This window comes from Perna viridis, chromosome 3 (assembly GCF_037379345.1).
Source record: "Perna viridis isolate PV_CMFRI_1.1 ecotype Kerala chromosome 3, ASM3737934v1, whole genome shotgun sequence".
NCBI classification, from domain to species: Eukaryota; Metazoa; Mollusca; class Bivalvia; order Mytilida; family Mytilidae; genus Perna; species Perna viridis.
The window spans coordinates 40362823-40379364 of record NC_142447.1 but is presented as its reverse complement, the minus strand read 5'-3'; the positions used below and the strand labels follow the sequence as shown (position 1 = coordinate 40379364).

The 16542-nt window shown below is 31.5% G+C and overlaps 1 protein-coding gene and 1 long non-coding RNA gene across 5 annotated transcripts; one reads left to right on the top strand and one right to left on the bottom strand.

The window, feature by feature from the left end:
* Positions 1–371: 371 nt before the first annotated feature.
* Positions 372–7744, bottom strand: LOC148622248 (uncharacterized). The gene is made up of 3 exons (XR_015920611.1): positions 7530–7744; positions 1271–1333; positions 372–861 (listed from the first exon to the last, which is right to left on the bottom strand). It is a non-coding gene; the product is annotated as an uncharacterized LOC148622248 (long non-coding RNA).
* Positions 3835–16309, top strand: LOC148622247 (tolloid-like protein 2). 4 transcript variants are annotated; one of them, XM_088571952.1, is made up of 9 exons: positions 3835–3984; positions 7144–7231; positions 7761–7869; positions 9631–9740; positions 11057–11215; positions 11666–11756; positions 13286–13404; positions 14896–15132; positions 15835–16309. In XM_088571952.1, the coding sequence occupies exons 2-9, from the start codon at positions 7153–7155 to the stop codon at positions 16119–16121; spliced, it is 1191 nt and encodes a 396-aa protein (XP_088428078.1). In that variant the 5' UTR covers positions 3835–3984; positions 7144–7152; the 3' UTR covers positions 16122–16309. The 4 variants fall into 4 exon arrangements, with proteins under 4 accessions (XP_088428078.1, XP_088428079.1, XP_088428081.1 ...); XM_088571953.1 differs by lacking the exon at positions 3835–3984 and adding an exon at positions 4145–4201; XM_088571955.1 differs by lacking the exon at positions 3835–3984 and adding an exon at positions 4168–4290.
* Positions 16310–16542: the final 233 nt, after the last annotated feature.

Below are 16542 nucleotides of genomic sequence, written 5' to 3'. Positions count from 1 at the left end.
TTGGGGGAGAACAATCTGCAAGAAGAGAAGGCAAGTGGCCAAGGGATTGAATAATTTTTTTTCAATTTAGTATAATTTGAAAAAAAAATCATTTTGCACTTCAGAATATGCCAGTTTTTTATTTGCTGTTCCAATTTACCATATTTTCACATTGTATGTAAAAAAGCCATGAAAATGAACAAAAAATGCCGCATGACCCTGTTTTGAAAGTTGTAAAAGATAACTTGTGTCTGAGTGTAAATAAAAGAATCAGAATCAGCTTTTGAACCGCACAGGGTGATGCATAAAACTGCTTGATTTCTTAAGGTTTATTCACAAGGGGCATCACTTAAAATATGGAATTGGTAAAAACTGTATAGTAAAAGTCAGGTTTAAATTTGATTTAATTTTACATAAAATTAATGTAACTTTCTCATATCTAGGGCATATTTTGCATTAAATTGATTCTAGATACACAGTTCTGTCTGTATTCTGTAGGGACTTTGTGGTGAAATTAAACCCATATTTATCGAAAGGTAATGATGAAACACTGAAGTAGTAAATTTATTGAGAATTCGCCTGGAAATCTACTCCTTTCTAAAGAAACGGGTGTGATTGATTTACAGAAAACATAGATTATAGCATACATATCATTCCTTGAACGAATCAACAACAAAAAAGAGAAAGTTTTATGAAACAACCGGTGATAGAAAGTCAATAAATGAAGTCAAATTCGTTTTTTTTTAATTTTCACAGTTCTAGAAAATCACATGACAAATACTCAAAACTGATTGCACATATGTAACATGGCTTCTAGTAACTAAGTACAGGTGGTTTGGATTCTTTTATTCCATTCATAATTTGCAATTCACAATAAAAGCACTGAAACAATAATAAAGAATACTTAGTGCAATTTAACAATAAACATGTAAAACATGTTAAATTATCAAATCGTAGAGAAAGTAAAGGATTCTTTATCATAGTATACGATATCAGTTCAACACATACATGTATAATATGTTATTTCAATGACTTATACATAAGATTAAAAATAGTTACTTTGTATTCTGAACTTAACATGAAACATACCAAAAATAAAATGCACGTCTTTCGTATACGCATCTCGTTATCAAATACAGCAAAAATACGGATTTACTGTGAAATATAGGCGAAATAAATAAATAATGCAGAATGCAAATAAAACAGTACTTAACGATATTCTAGCGACTTTAACTAGAACTACTTATACAAAACTGATAAAATGGCAAAAAATATAACATGAACTACATACCCTGCATGAGGTGCAAATGCTTTGTGAATAACAACTATTTCATCTTGCATGTGCCATGTCCACCTAAAGAGAACAAATGATGGATTCATAAATAATGCGGTAAAAGAAATAAATGCACTACATTAAATTCATAGAGTTATTTAATGTTAAAATAAACAATCTCAATCTTCTTTATTTGCGGCAATTGATATTTTCAACTATTTAGGTTACAGACCACCAATGCAACCAATGCGCATTTGGAACCTACGCAAAAATAGTCCTACGCAGAAATTACCCCCTGTTCCTCATAGTGCTGTGAAAAAAGTTCTTATTTTATTTTAAAAATTTAAACAGTTTCTGAAAGGAAAAATATTTCTGTACATCTTATAGATGCATTTTGCTTCTTGTGATGTGAAGCCTAATCTCCATAATGATTTCTAAATATACCCCTATCTTGTGAAAATACTGGGATTTCCCATGCTATTTATAGACCCTTCACTTCCGGTGACCAGTACTGCACTGCAAGTCTGCTAACCCCACATGTCATTCTGAGGATTGTGAGCAGACATGTAGAATCATGCTGATATATAGTCCTCTGCGGGTCAAAGTTAAGGTGAAGTCCAGAGAAGCCATTGAATATTGTGAAATTAGCATAGAAGCCTATGAGAAGTGGAATTAGTGGTTTCTAGCCTTAACACATTTAACCTTTATAAAGCGATCAAAATGAATTTAGAGCTTTTACGGGAAATTCATTTGATACCATTGCCGATTTAAGTTTTAAACTAGTTTAATGCCATACGCACACGGTACCACGCACTTTTCATACGCTAAAACGGTCTTTTTAACTATTTATTCATTCGTAACAATTAAACAGAAGAAATGCATATTAGTGAGGTTAAAGATATTAAAGTAAATGCACAAACCTTAAATACAGAAATGATCTCTAAACTAGACTGGCAAATTTCAATAAGCACTGTACAATGAACAATGTCAACAGTTCGAAGACAATACCAAAACTGAACAAAGGAAACCCGCCGAAATTTTTAAAAAATGACCCTGAACACTGACCCTGAAAACGACCAATAGAAATCAATGAACTTAGACTACCACTGAAAGAAATATGTATTAAATGGACATGTACTAATCATACAAGTATATGCAATAAAAACAAATCATATAAATACAAGTACAATGTTACGGAAATGAAAATTATTACTTAAAAATAAAAACTATAAAGTTTAACTCTGCCACACTTACTTCAAGCAACATACCGATATGTTAATGACTAACATTATATGTTTATTTACATGTTTTCTTGCGGTTGCTTCAATTTTTTAAATTAAAAAAAATTGTATTTTTTAAATTGCAATTTTTTTACATTGAAATGTTACGTGGTGAGGTACATAATATCTATAAACAAAACCTTTTCTGATGGTTGTTAAACATCAATAATTACACTGGTCAAAACAAACATTCGGAGTTGCCGTGACTTTTTGTTACTCAAGAAGTGGTATACATTTTATGTGTATTTTTTTTTAAAGAAATTTATCAACTGTCATGGTTATTTTCCAATATCTAAATTGATATTATCTAAAAAACTTTAAACAAATCTTTACGGTCACAAAGTTACCAACCCACATGGCGTGTTTATCTACATCTAATTGATATATATATATTGCAATCATCGTGGAGTTAGTTGTCGCCATATTACCCAACATAGCACCCTGGCAAATTAGCAGGTGTTCAAGCCAGAGGAAAGAACGCTTGCATCCCGGTATACACGTTTCATACTCCAAATGTTGGATGGAGCCAGAGTTTCTCATTATTTTGATAATTTTTGTTTTGTTTCTGCTGTTTGTTGTTTCAGATTTACTGTTTTATTTGCCACATCTGTGTTTCTTGATTGTTGATTTTTAGAATCTTTTTAACCATGATTCGCTAGATTTTATTTCCTATACTTGATAATTGAATTTAATTATTTGTAATTATTATTTCTATGCACGTATTGAGTTTATACTTCAAATTGATCAACACTAGTGTAAGCTCGTAGGGTGCAGTGTCTTTTGATCTTGATATACATAGTACAAAAGTAAACGAGACCGTTCATGATCAAAATATCGACTGACATTGGTTTTACTTTGATGAATAGAAAAGTCATTAATATTGTTATACAATCGAATATATTTACCCCAAGATATAAACACTAAACAAAGGTCAAACTCGACCCAGTCTAGATGGAAAGTGGAAGACAACTGAACTGGCATACTCTACATAATAAGTGGCTACAAATAGCCGTACTAGACCACCCAATTAAAAAAATATTTCACATTCTTAATCAAATCGCTGATTTCCTTATCTGGATAATTTCGGTCGAGTGTTCCTTACATTTGTACCAACGTGCTAGTTATCATACAGAGAGTGGTATACACCGATACACAGACGTCTCTAATCTCTTAATTCAATGTATATTTCGTTATAAAAGTTAAAGGTGCATCAATTATGCTAATGTAATGAAGACCGATAAAAACTTATAATGCATATGACAGCCCAAATAGAGATGTGAAATAAATTTAATTTACTGAAAATAATGTAATGTTCAAACAGTGTATTCAAGCATAGCCGTTTGCAAACAGGTGTTATGAAGTAAATTTAATGGGTATATAATAGAATTCGGCAATGAGGGTATCAGTAGAACCAGTAAATAGTTGAAAAGATCTATAATACAGCTAAGAAAGGTAAGACAACGTCATTATCAGCATCTAATCTTTTGGTCGAGGCTAAACACGAGGACCACAGTAGTTGTGAGATGACTTGTAATTAGGCATTGTCATTATTGATCAAATTTATCGTTCTTTTCAATAGTCTGGTCTCAAATTCGTACTAATAGTTATCTTAATTGAAGTTTAACTACTTAACTGAGAGGATGTCGTGATCGAGGCCAGAAAAAGACCGGTACATATAAACACTGCAGTTCTTTAGGATTATTTTTAAACATAAGATTGGGTGCAACTAACATAATTAAGTTATTATGACACATAACTGTAAGTGGACACGGGTGTTTCTGTAAATACGGAAAATAATTATAAAATCATTACAATATCATTACCAGAGGAGATATATTAATATTTACTGGAGTATATAGGCGAGTCAAAGGTAAATCATTTTTCTTAACGCTGTTTTCTATTGTTTTAAAATAGGAATAAAAAAGCTAAAATGAAGAAACAAAATATAATAGGTCGAATACATTATTTCCGATTCACTAAAAACGCACCTTTTTCCATGAATTGAAACACAGTTCAATGACTACTACAATATAGTAGTAGGCTACACTAATCTAATTGTTTCAAGGGAATTTTACCACCAGAAGGGGACTTTGTAGATACAAAAAGAAGACGGATGAATTCCTCATTTAATTATTCTGATTTGTTAATCTGTTTTTTATCATTAATTAATTTAATTTAAGAATATACACACAACTGTGTTATCAAGCTATAAACTGCCATATAATAAAAGACCAAATTATTTCACGGATAACGGTTTCCGCAAACCACAAACTATAAACAGGGGCTTCATAATGACATATTATAGAAAACATTGCGAAAATGTCAAGGACTACAGGATGAAAGTCAATGTATTAAAGTTAGTCTTTATAATCGACAATAGGTTTACCTTTTAAGAACAAATTAACTGTTAACTGAGAGAAATTGGGCAGTACAACCATATTAGACTAACGTTTTGTCAAAATTATAGTGTGTAACGACAGTGTCACATTATATGGTATGTCCTCGTAAATAATTGTTGTTAAAGGGTTAATACTGAAATATCAAATTGTGTGTAAAAATATCTAATTAATCAAAATTTGTTTGTCCAAGAGCAACCACTTAGAAAAATTAATTTCGTGTAAACGAAAGACTCCAACCACTGTACAGACTTTAACAAGTGTTTCCTGTGTAATGAAAACACATCAATAAACTTATTTCAGTCGGTGACCTTCACTTTATCGATTGGTGGTTCATTCATAAAATTCGTCAGTTTTGCTTTATCTCTATGATACCGGAGATAAAAGTTGGAACATATTACCATTCAGTGGCAGTTGCATTTAATTTCAACATCATATCAAACGAGCCTGGGCGAGTTTGTTATGATGTTGAAATTAAATAAGCGAGTTGATATTACGCGATATTCAATTTTCACGAGTTATAAGACCTTTTTCTCTATGATTCATGAGAATTATTATGGCCGCTTGAAATTAAGTATCTGTTGTGGCGGAAATTATGGCGATGTTGCCGAGAGAACAACATTAGAAAAGTCACAATGTCGCTTATAAAGTTTTATAGAAAATGATACATAATCACACAACAACAAAGCGCAACAAAAAATTTTTCATATCGTCCATGGTGTGATTATCTCAAATATCTAGCCGTCCAAGAAGTAGATAAAACGACCAAATCATAGAGGAAAAATTATATTAAATAACACGTTTCTGCAATTGTTTAAATGAACAGACTATTTGGAAATACACCTGCAGTGTTTTGTAATGGCAGAAACATTTACTATAAAAATTTCACTTTATCGCTTGTTTTGTCAATATGTTGTTACGTATGCTCCAAAGGAATACCAAACTCACCGTTGGTCTCTCTTAAAAAGTCGAATCAGTTAAAAGAAAAGAATAAATGTTTCCACCTTTGCATTCATTCTTTTGGGTAAGCAACAACAATCGAATGTTTAAAAAAAATCAATGTTGAAAATTTTAATTGTTAAAATGTTACATTAAATTAAGAATTACAGTGAAACTAAATTAATAGCTACCAATGAAAGATTTCGCGAAAAACTAAAATGAAATAATGTTATTTGGTTTGGGAGACATAAGAACATACATTGAGACATTTATAAGGGCGTAATAAATATTTTGCAAGATAGTATCTTTAACTTGTTAAAATTAAGACTATTTTGATCACTATCATTATTGTGGTACTGATTTAGTTTTGCCAGTAGCTTCTTTCAGTGACTGTTCATACTTGCACAGTTTAATCCCAAAAGTTGCATACAATGACATATTTATTGTTTGTATAATTATTGTTTATACCATGGAAATATTGAGTAACCTCAGAGTTTTAGGCAGTATTGTTTTGCAGTCTGTATACGTGTACTACAAAATCACAATATATATCATACAATAAGTCACCTATCTTTGTTTCCTTTAAGTCTGTAATAATGAATTAGAAGTTTGCATATTAAAGAACCCATTATAACTGAATCATTGCGGGTACACAATTCTGTACACCGTAATCTGTTTAAATCTTATCAAGTTGGTATCTACCACGGATAGTTTACTTCCATTCATCACGTAGTTTTGTGCGATGGACCTCTAGCAGTCCATAACGAAATACTACCATTAATACTTTCATTCACGCAGGTGCCCGATTTGAACCCCAAGATGTTTAAAAACAATGAATTTTGTGTTATTTCACCAACTTTTTATCAAGTTTTGATTAAAGGTATGATTTTAATCGTTGTGTTCTCTTATTGATCAGTTTGATATACAAAATCTACCATTGTCAATAGAACCGTTTAATACCTTGCTTATATCACAACGACCTGTGACAATAATTGCATGCCGCATTGACTCTAAAATCACTATGTTTTCATTTCAATTCAAAGCGGTCTAATAACGGGGAGAATAATTACTTATGGGGTATGTTCATACATGTATTCTGCATAGTGGTTTTGAATTTAAATAGAGGCTCGGAAGTATCTCGATCATCTTCCGTGTGCTGTATAAAAGACAAAAATGTTCTTCGGAATCGTATTTTAACATCGGAACTTCTATACATCATAGTCAAGTGGCTTCATTACTTTATTTACTCATTGACTTTGAGCTGATCTTTTTCCAGTACTAGAGAATGACAATTAGTTCTGTTGGTTTGAAACTGATAACCTTTGAGTTCATCGTTTTCTACTGTATCAAGAATTTATTTTACGGTAAGTGTTATTGTCATCGTTCATGGTAAAAACAAGTGAATCTTTATTTTTTTTTTTTTTACTTCTTGAATTTCTTTCTTACCTTTTTCTAGTTTTGATTCTGAAGAATCTGTTTTGGGATTTTGGTTTCATTTTTTATGTAAGCTTTTGATTTATTAATTATGAAAAAATACTGTGGTTCGTTTTAGTGGGATGAAAATATAAATCACTCTTCAGTAATTGTAGAAAATATACTTAAAATCATTACAATTCATTTACTTGTTAAAGACAAAAACTAACAGACTTATATTTTACCTACCATATGACTTCATTGATTTCAAAAGCGGAAGATACTAACGCAGGCAATCAAGGAAATGGTGTAAAGTTGCATCCTACGCGAATCGAATAAAATCACTACTTTAGTGTATTTCCTGTCTTTAATTGTAAATAAAGGTTAGAACAAAATACTTGAAGTCAAAGGGAAATGTCAAATGGGTTTGTCCAAATGGAGTATACAGGAAACCAGACAGGATGTGTTTGAATATTTCAGCAAGCAGCCAGTCGTGCTCAGCAGACGATCGGAATTTTACCGCCATTCCAACGGAATTGTTGTCTATGACGTCACCCGGTTATAACGGAGGCACAGGAACATATGAAAAGTAAGGACCAGTTGTTTGAAAAATGACAATCGAGGAAAAAACTGTTTGCTAAGTATAGAATTAGTTTCAATGACAATAGCTATTATAAAATGTATTCTACATAATTACATATATGTGAAAACTTCAAAAAAAAATTCTATTTATAAACTTAATACAGTCATAAAGTTTTCCAGAAAACAAATTTCGAACATTTTAAATGAATAAGTACCTCATAAGGGCTTTAAATGTTTGAGCTACTTGATAACTTTTGTATACGTTCTTAATGTCCACAAAATCAGAAAAAACATTAATCATCTAAAGAAAATGATCATTAAAAAGGAGGCGACGATAAAATTTGAAAAAAAATCAGTACTACGAAAGAAAGCGGGCGACTTACAAGAATATCTAAAAACAAAACAAAAAAAACCAGGTCAAGATATGAGGCTGACTTCACAGTGTCTGTAGTATCCTTTATCTCAAGTTCTTTGAGGTAGATGCAATGTTTCAAATCCCCAAAATTAGGATTGTTTAAAGATAATACGTCGTCTATATAGCGTAAACAACTGTATTGTAAACTTGGAAATAATACATAGTTTATCATATGTGAAAATATGAAGTTGTTTATCGGATGTGGACATTTTCTAAATGTAAATATAGTCGCAAAAACTACAAAACATGCAATTCTCGGCAAAGTTGATATTTTGGGCCATATTCATAGCCTAATTCTATGCACTGTTGAAAATAGCAATAAATTATGGAGAAATTCTATATATAAATAGGATACTCAATTGGTTATCACGAATAACCAAAATATAATTACTCGTGCTAAGCATGCTTGAAGATTTAACTCACGACGGAACAATCTCCACACGCTCGTTAAATATGTTTGTTTTCGGCACTCTTGGCCATATTTTGATACCTTATTACTGTATTAAATGTTCACTCATCTGTCCATTTTCATTGTTTTCATTGACGTCATTTGTCACATTTTTTCTTTATATTGCAAATAAAAATGTTCTGTTTATCTTCCCTTATATTTATATTTTTACTAGAAAAAATAAACTCAGAATATTCAAATTAATTTGACTAGTATAATTGTGTAATCTACACTGCTTGATTCACAAGTGCTAGTACAGTATTTCAATCTTTTTTCTCTCTGTATTATTATTTTTTTAAATTATTGTTATTATTATTATTATTATTATTAAACTCGTTTCACCGTTAACATGATATTTTTTTAATTTGATGTTTTGCTTTAAAGACATGAATATCATTAATGCGCACAGTATTCATCTACAAGATCAGGTATAAATGTTTTCCTGATAAATCCTGAAAAATTAAGGGATATCTTTTCAACCCAACATCTTGATTCACTCAGAAGGACTTTATAAGTAAGGCGTCAACGGTGAAAAAGATCAATAATACAAAACTCTACTACTTGCCCGACGCCATTTCATATGTTGATTTTAATCTTAAAATGATCAAATCAAAACTCATTACTTTTTAATGTACATGGCAAACTTTCTGAGTCTTTTTATGAGAGAATTATACGACCTTTTTATTTCTTTCATGCGTTAGCTTCTAAGATTTTAATGAAAGTTTATCAACTCCACTTAGACCAAGAAAATTCTCTTTGAATAAAATCTCTGTCATTTGTATCAAAAATAAGTAGTTGCTTTGTCACACAGTAAGGTCAACATTGGCACTTATCAATGGTCAGAAAACTATTTTAGTACTTGATCGGTTTTTATCATTGAGTTATGATTCTTTTAATTTTGTCAGGAATGTAGATTGTTGGTGGATTATAGACTCTGGTGACGATAGTCTACAGTTGCTTGTGTTCCTCACCTACGATATAGCGTGTCCTGGTGATACTATATCACTGTATGATTGTAAGTTTCATTTATTCAATATCTGCATTCTTTTATTGTCGGTTGTATGTGAATATAACTGTTAAATTGCATTTGCTTTTAAGTACTTTTTAAGAAAGAGCGAGAGAGACGTTTGGTATACCTAAAATCAAAACTGGGTATTCAGCCATAAGAAGATTTCCAACCGTAACTGTAAAAAAGTGTGCAAGATAAAAGATTACTTTTCCAGTGTTTCAATCTTTACACCCGATTCACTGAGTATTAAAATGAGAAGGTCCGTTCTATTTATGTGAAAGAACAGGACCTTAATTTTGAACAAAACATAGTATTTAGTAATGAATGTAGGGCACAATTTTGGTTAAACAATGGGTATGCTTAGTAGTTCTTCAGTACCATATTGGGGTTAATGTCGTTGTGTTCAAATGCTATTGAGAAAAGTACATTATTTAACAAAAAAAAAGACAAACATTTCGTGTTTAACATGAATTACTCAATTTAAGTTGATTACCTTTTTGTATTGAATAGACAGAGTCTGTACTCTTAAAAACTAAAGAAATGAGGGCAGTAATTCATATATTGTACTACATTTCGATTCTTCAAGGATATTGTTAACAAATAGCATCATGTCGTCATTGTCACTCCATTAATTTTACCACTTATCTATAAAGCCGTGTCTACTCTATAGAGAACCTTCTTTTTGTCCGTTTTAACACGCCAAACAACAGTAAATATATGTTTACGATTATCTTTATTGTAAAATACTTGGCAATTGTATAGTACTATGGTAATAAGTAATATAAAGTATTCCACCAAGAAGCGACGTATAATAAGTTTAATCATTTATAGTACTTGATAGGTCTAGTTACTTAAATGGTATAAATTTATCTAAACCATTTAACATATTTTTCAAATAAGTATTTTGTATCAATTTTAAACTATTGAGAAACTTTTTTCTTTTGAATTTTTTTTCAGCAATGTAAATCACACTTGCCTTTGTGTAAATATTGTTGTATTTTTCTTAAATTCAAAAGCAGAAAAAATGGAATATTTGATAGTTATAGTGGAATTTTGAATTTTTAACTTTGTTTTTGTACAGGTTTAACTAGAATGTCAAAAGCGTGTTTTCCTGTCTGTATTGGTGCTTAACAAGTCTAGTTGTTTTAATTGAAGAAACCAATGCGTTTCTTAATATATTGTTAACAAAAGTGCATATAATGAATAATTTGTATAATACACCAATTTCGGATAATCTTAAATAATCGTGAATAAACCAAGTAAATCATTATAACAAAGCAAAAAAAATAGAGCCATCACCAAATTATTTTTTTTATTTACAGCAGTGGACGCGACATCTACGTTATTTTCGAACTGTGGAACTCCTTCTGCACCAGTACATTATTCCACGACTCAAAGATACATTCGGGTAGAAATGAAAACAGACTCGACAACAGAGAAATCAGGATTCAAGTTGGAATATTTAGCAGCTAAAAATTATGGTAATGAAACTGACGAAGTTTGTTTAACATAACTATTCTCGTAATTAAAGACAATTTACAGTATCTACATTTTATTGATGATATTGTACTTTTGGGGTATTATTTAATTCCATATCTGCTTTTAAAATTTAATATATTTTGAAAAATCTGAGTGTATATATATATCTCCCCTAGCTGGTCGAGTGGTCTACGCCGCTGGACTCAGTGCAGGCGGTGTTGCCATAGATGTCGCAGCGGTACGAGTTCGAGTCCCGCGGAGAGAATGACCAAAAATTTGCATCGCAAATTTGACAGTTCTAACATCTTTGGGAATTTTCCACACCTTCTATAAGTTAACGTTATCTTCCCTGTATCAATTAGATCCGATGGAGCAGTGTAGCGAATAGAATCGTCACATTCTGAGACGTTTATTGAATTTATCAACGCTGTGGCTATTTCTTTTTTTTTCAGCTAGTACTGGGTGTACTAACAGAGAAGATAGAACGATCACGGAGGAGTACCAATTCTTATCTAGTCCCAACTTTCCTGAAAAATATCCAAGGTGTGTATGCGAACATACTGTATAGAGCAAATTATCAAATAACTTCTTTAATATTTACTTAACAAATTTTAATTGGCAAACTAAGCCAATACAGAATAACAGGTGTAACCCAAGTTCTGATCCGTCCGATACAGGTCTTTTGGGTATATTTGAAGCGGAGACTATGCATCACCATATTATAGGTTAAAATATTATTATGAAGTTTGTCAGGACGTTTTATAAACTGTAAATATATTAAATTCAAAAGATGATACAAGATTTTATTAATGTTGAAAAGCGGAAACGGACACCTTTATTGTAGAAAACAGATAATGTTTTTAAACCGTCAAAATTAAAGAGGATTTCTGTGTTTCTTTGAATGAACTAATAAACAAAATATGCTTAAACCCCCCCCCCCCCTTAATGGGACAGGTTTCTTTCTAGACCCTGGAAGAAAGAGTCAAGGTAAAAAATGAAGACATTCATTTTCTCTACACATGATTAATTGTAAAGTCACTCCTTATATCAAGACCTTGTGCTTAGCAGTTTGCTTTATTTATTAATAGATATGTCTGTATTTTCTTTGGGTCTTAGTTCTCGGTCAGCTGTTTTGAAAGGTAATTTCCCCAGCTTTTCAGGAACTTTATTCCAGAGTATTATTGATTAAAGTACAAAACGAAATCGGCAGTACTAAACGCAAGATGTAGTGGTATTTCAGTACTATAAAAGTTATTATATTAATCAACTGTAACTATTTAAATGAGAAAAAAATGCCCATATTTTTCCCGATATTTTGTTGTTTTTACATTTCTTTCTGAGAGAATAATTCATAAAGTTCGCATTGATTTTTTCTTCAAAATATATCAGCTAAACTTTCATTGTTAGAAAACTTTAGAATATAGTTTTGCTCACCCAAATTAAAGCAGTCAGATAATTGCGTTCATTTTCAGACGTGATAAAAGGTCGAAATATAAATGTAATTTGTTGTATGAATTGGTTATGTTATTTTTCTTCCATTAAATTAGAAATCGTGTAAGCAAGCTCACAACATGAACAACCCACCTTCACTTCGACTTTAAAATATAAAAAAGTTTTATTATTTTCACCATGCAGTGCAACAGTATGGTGAAAATATTTTTATTTTCAAATATTTTTATTTTTTAAAATGCAAATCAACGTATGATGCCTGACCTTCCTATTCATATTCATTATCATCCAATTGATTTGTAAGGAAGAAGTCGTGCTAACGAGATGGGAACATGTGAAACCTTTCCCCATTTCTGGATCCGACAATACAGATAATTATCTCCGTTCGTGTAACAATATACAATTTCTATCCTTCCGCTAAACTTTCATCAAATTACATCAAATGGAAGTTCTGCTTACAAGATATGTAAACGGAGAGACAGGGAACATTTATTCCCTAAACTTTGTTTGCCAAGGGAAATAAATGCAACTGAAAAGGAAACACTAAAAATCATTTTATTCATTGTTTTTGTTTAATAACGTACTGTCCATCAGTCATATTAATTATTATTCATTCCTTCTAGTGGCAGTAATTGTCGATGGAACCTAGCTTATAATTTAGGGACTGTAGAAATTAATGTTATACTTGGTGATATAGAAGATGCTACATCATGTGATTACGACAAATATCAAATTTATGACGGTGAGTTTCTAAAAATACCAAAAATACTGGTTATTGGAATATTTTCTATTCTTCCCCATAATTCTAATTCCAACTTTCTCGATTGGAGACTCACCATTCGGTAAATATAAAAGGCTATATAATGTGTTCCTTTTGTCTGCTTTGTACAAATATTACAATTTTTATTAGTATATAATTTTTAATAGTATATATTTGTACCGGTAGTTTTGGATATCCTTAAAATTGTGCAATGTTCAACTATGCTTGTTCCATGTAATGATTTTTTTTACCCTACTCAGTATTATATATATGTGTGTGTGTGTGTGTGTGTGTGTGTGTGCAGGCGGTGTTGCCATAGATGTCACAGCGGTACGAGTTCGAGTCCCTCAGAGGGAACGACCAAAAATTTGCATCGCAAATTTGACAGTTCTAACTTCGTTGGGAATTTTTCAGACCTTTCTATACGTTTAGATATCTTCCCTGTATCAATTTGATATTTGATCCGATGGAGCAGTGTAGCGAATAGAGTCGTCACATTCTGAGACGTTTGTATAATATTGATTTGTTGTGACATGCATCATTAATTTGATCCTCTATCCTACATAATAACATCTAAATGAACTGTCCCGTACTACCATACATCGTGTACTAAGTTACAGCCCTAGATTAATCCTACGAGGAGGAATGACCCGGCCACCGAAAGCTATATTTTTATATAGCTTAGCTGGCCGAGTGGTCTAGGGCGCTGGACTTTGTGGAAGCGGTGTTGCCATAGATGTCACAGCGGTACGAGTTCGAGTCCCTCGGAGAGAACGACCAAAAATTTGCATCGCAATTTTTCAGACCTTTCTATACGTTTAGATATCTTTCCTGTATCAATTTGATATTTGATCCGATGGAGTAGTCTAGCAAATAGAGTCGTCACATATATATATATAAACGCTATTTTTAGTTAATGTGACATAAGCACACACGCGCATAAAAAAAAGAAATACAGTGATGTCATTAAAATTGATATTTGATAAGTGTTTGTGGTGTGACTGCTTTATAATAAAATGGATGTTAAAGTCACTTTTTAGTAGCAACAATGTAAATAAAAAAATACCAAAATACTTGTGGAACTATTAATAAATTATGTTAAAAACTTAGTTGTGATAACAATAGAATTAATGATGTAGACTTGTCTTTTATATGAACTTCGATGAGACTGTGATTAACGAAAGCTGTATTCTCATATTCGTTTTTGGTTAAAATGACTGTTGTGCTTGCACTCTCCAATAAAAAAAACTGTTTAGCCATGCTCCCAGTTTTTGGTAGCTCATTTACTTTCCGGATTGCTCATTTACTTACGTAACTTTGTATGTATAATTTTAGTTACTTTATGTTTTTTGTTGTGATTGTGTTTTCCATGTCTGGTCTTTGTCTCTTGATTGCATTCTTTTGATTTCCGCTGGAATCAGGGTTCCCTTGGTTACTCTTAAACTGATTTAATGTTGTATTGGTGACTTGTAGGTGAACATCGATGTGATTACAATAGAATGACCGTTGTATGCAATGAATATCCTACCACATCACCATACAATTATACTTCGAATGGTACATCAGTAGTCGTTGCATTCGAGAGTGATGGCTCTGTAAATAGGAGAGGTTTCCTATTACGTTATAGAGGTATACCTAATCCGACGACAACGACGACTAATGTTACAAGTACAACTAATGCTAGCAGTAATTCAGAATCTAATGCAGAAGGTTAGGATGATATATAACTAACTTTATATCATAACAAACGATCAGACGATTCGACAATCAGGAAATTCTTTTACACTTTTATGTAGAATTTCAAAGATTGTCGTTTTGGCTTTGTTCACTACTGAAAGTGTTTGTTTTGTATATAGATGTGATGCAATAAGAAACTTTGTTGAAAACGCTTTTCAATAGATGAACAATAGTGTGTCTCTTATAGCACAATCGATAAGAATAAATAAGTTAATACAAATTGTTGTGATTCTAATACAATAATAATTGATCATATTTGTAGACAATAATACTTAAGGGGTACACGACACCTAAGGAAAATAAATCGGTAAAAATAATCTAAACGTTTTATTTTGTGACATTCTAATATTAAATTCAAAGCATCTTAGTGATTAAAAGTTTTGTTGATTAAGATATTATATGTCCATTGAATTTATTCCCATGAAACACGTAGTTAAAATTTCTTGATTTGTTTTTATATTTTGCTTCTTTTATCAAAGAAAAACACTAAATAAAATTTCATGAAATTTAAACGAGCCAATTAAATTGTGGTGAAGATGTTGGTAACCCCTTAAACCTATCCAAAAATATCATGAAAGAACATATTTTTTCTGCTTTGAAATGAAACAAGTCTGCAACTAATTCTAGTCACACATTCACAAGTTATATCAATTTTACTTTGTTTTGTTTCAACAGGGTTTACAATAACAGCTGAGATATTGATAGGACTAGTATTTGGGTCCTTGGGATTAATATCATTTACAGTAATAACAACTGTTTGTATTGTGATGAGATTGAGAATTCCTTTGGAGAAGACCATTTCGTCTTCGCCAATCAAAGCCGTCAAATCAAACCAACCAATAAAAACTATCAGTAGACGTCGACCCAGTTTTCATGGTTCACATACCAAACCTGTAATTATGAATGGACACCAGATTACAAACGGAATCAATGGTGTTACCAAACGGGTTACAGCGTGGTAAATTAAGATAATCGTGGCAATTTAAGCTATTCGGTGAAAGCAACTTTAATGTGTTCCATTTGGCATTTCATATGCGTTTACTGCATACTTTTGTTAAATAATCAATTTCCAGTGCCTTAGAGTGTTATAATGTTGTTTATATTTATTTCTTAACTTATTTATGTTTTTGCATTAAATGAATGATTTGTGTGAGTTTTAATTGATTGACTAAATATCATTGAAGTTGTCCACAGTTCTAGTTTCTAACAGTACAAAATCGCTTAGTTGGTTAAAACTTTGTGACAATTTAGAATAAGGATTAGAAAATCTTAAGTAAGAGTAGTCAAGGGAACCAAGTAACAAAAGTAAATGAGCAACTCGGGCTCCACTAAAAACAGGGAGTAAATTGATTTGTTTTTGGTATTGTCTATATACTTCCATCC

Excerpts from the sequence above, each read along its gene's own strand:
- LOC148622247 (XM_088571952.1), top strand. The coding sequence starts at position 7,153 with ATGACAATTAGTTCTGTTGGTTTGAAACTGATAACCTTTGAGTTCATC. Across the intron at positions 7,232-7,760 it reads TATCAAGAATTTATTTTACG|CAAGCAGCCAGTCGTGCTCA; the intron begins GTAAGTGTTATT and ends TGAATATTTCAG. Across the intron at positions 15,133-15,834 it reads TTCAGAATCTAATGCAGAAG|GGTTTACAATAACAGCTGAG; the intron begins GTTAGGATGATA and ends TTGTTTCAACAG.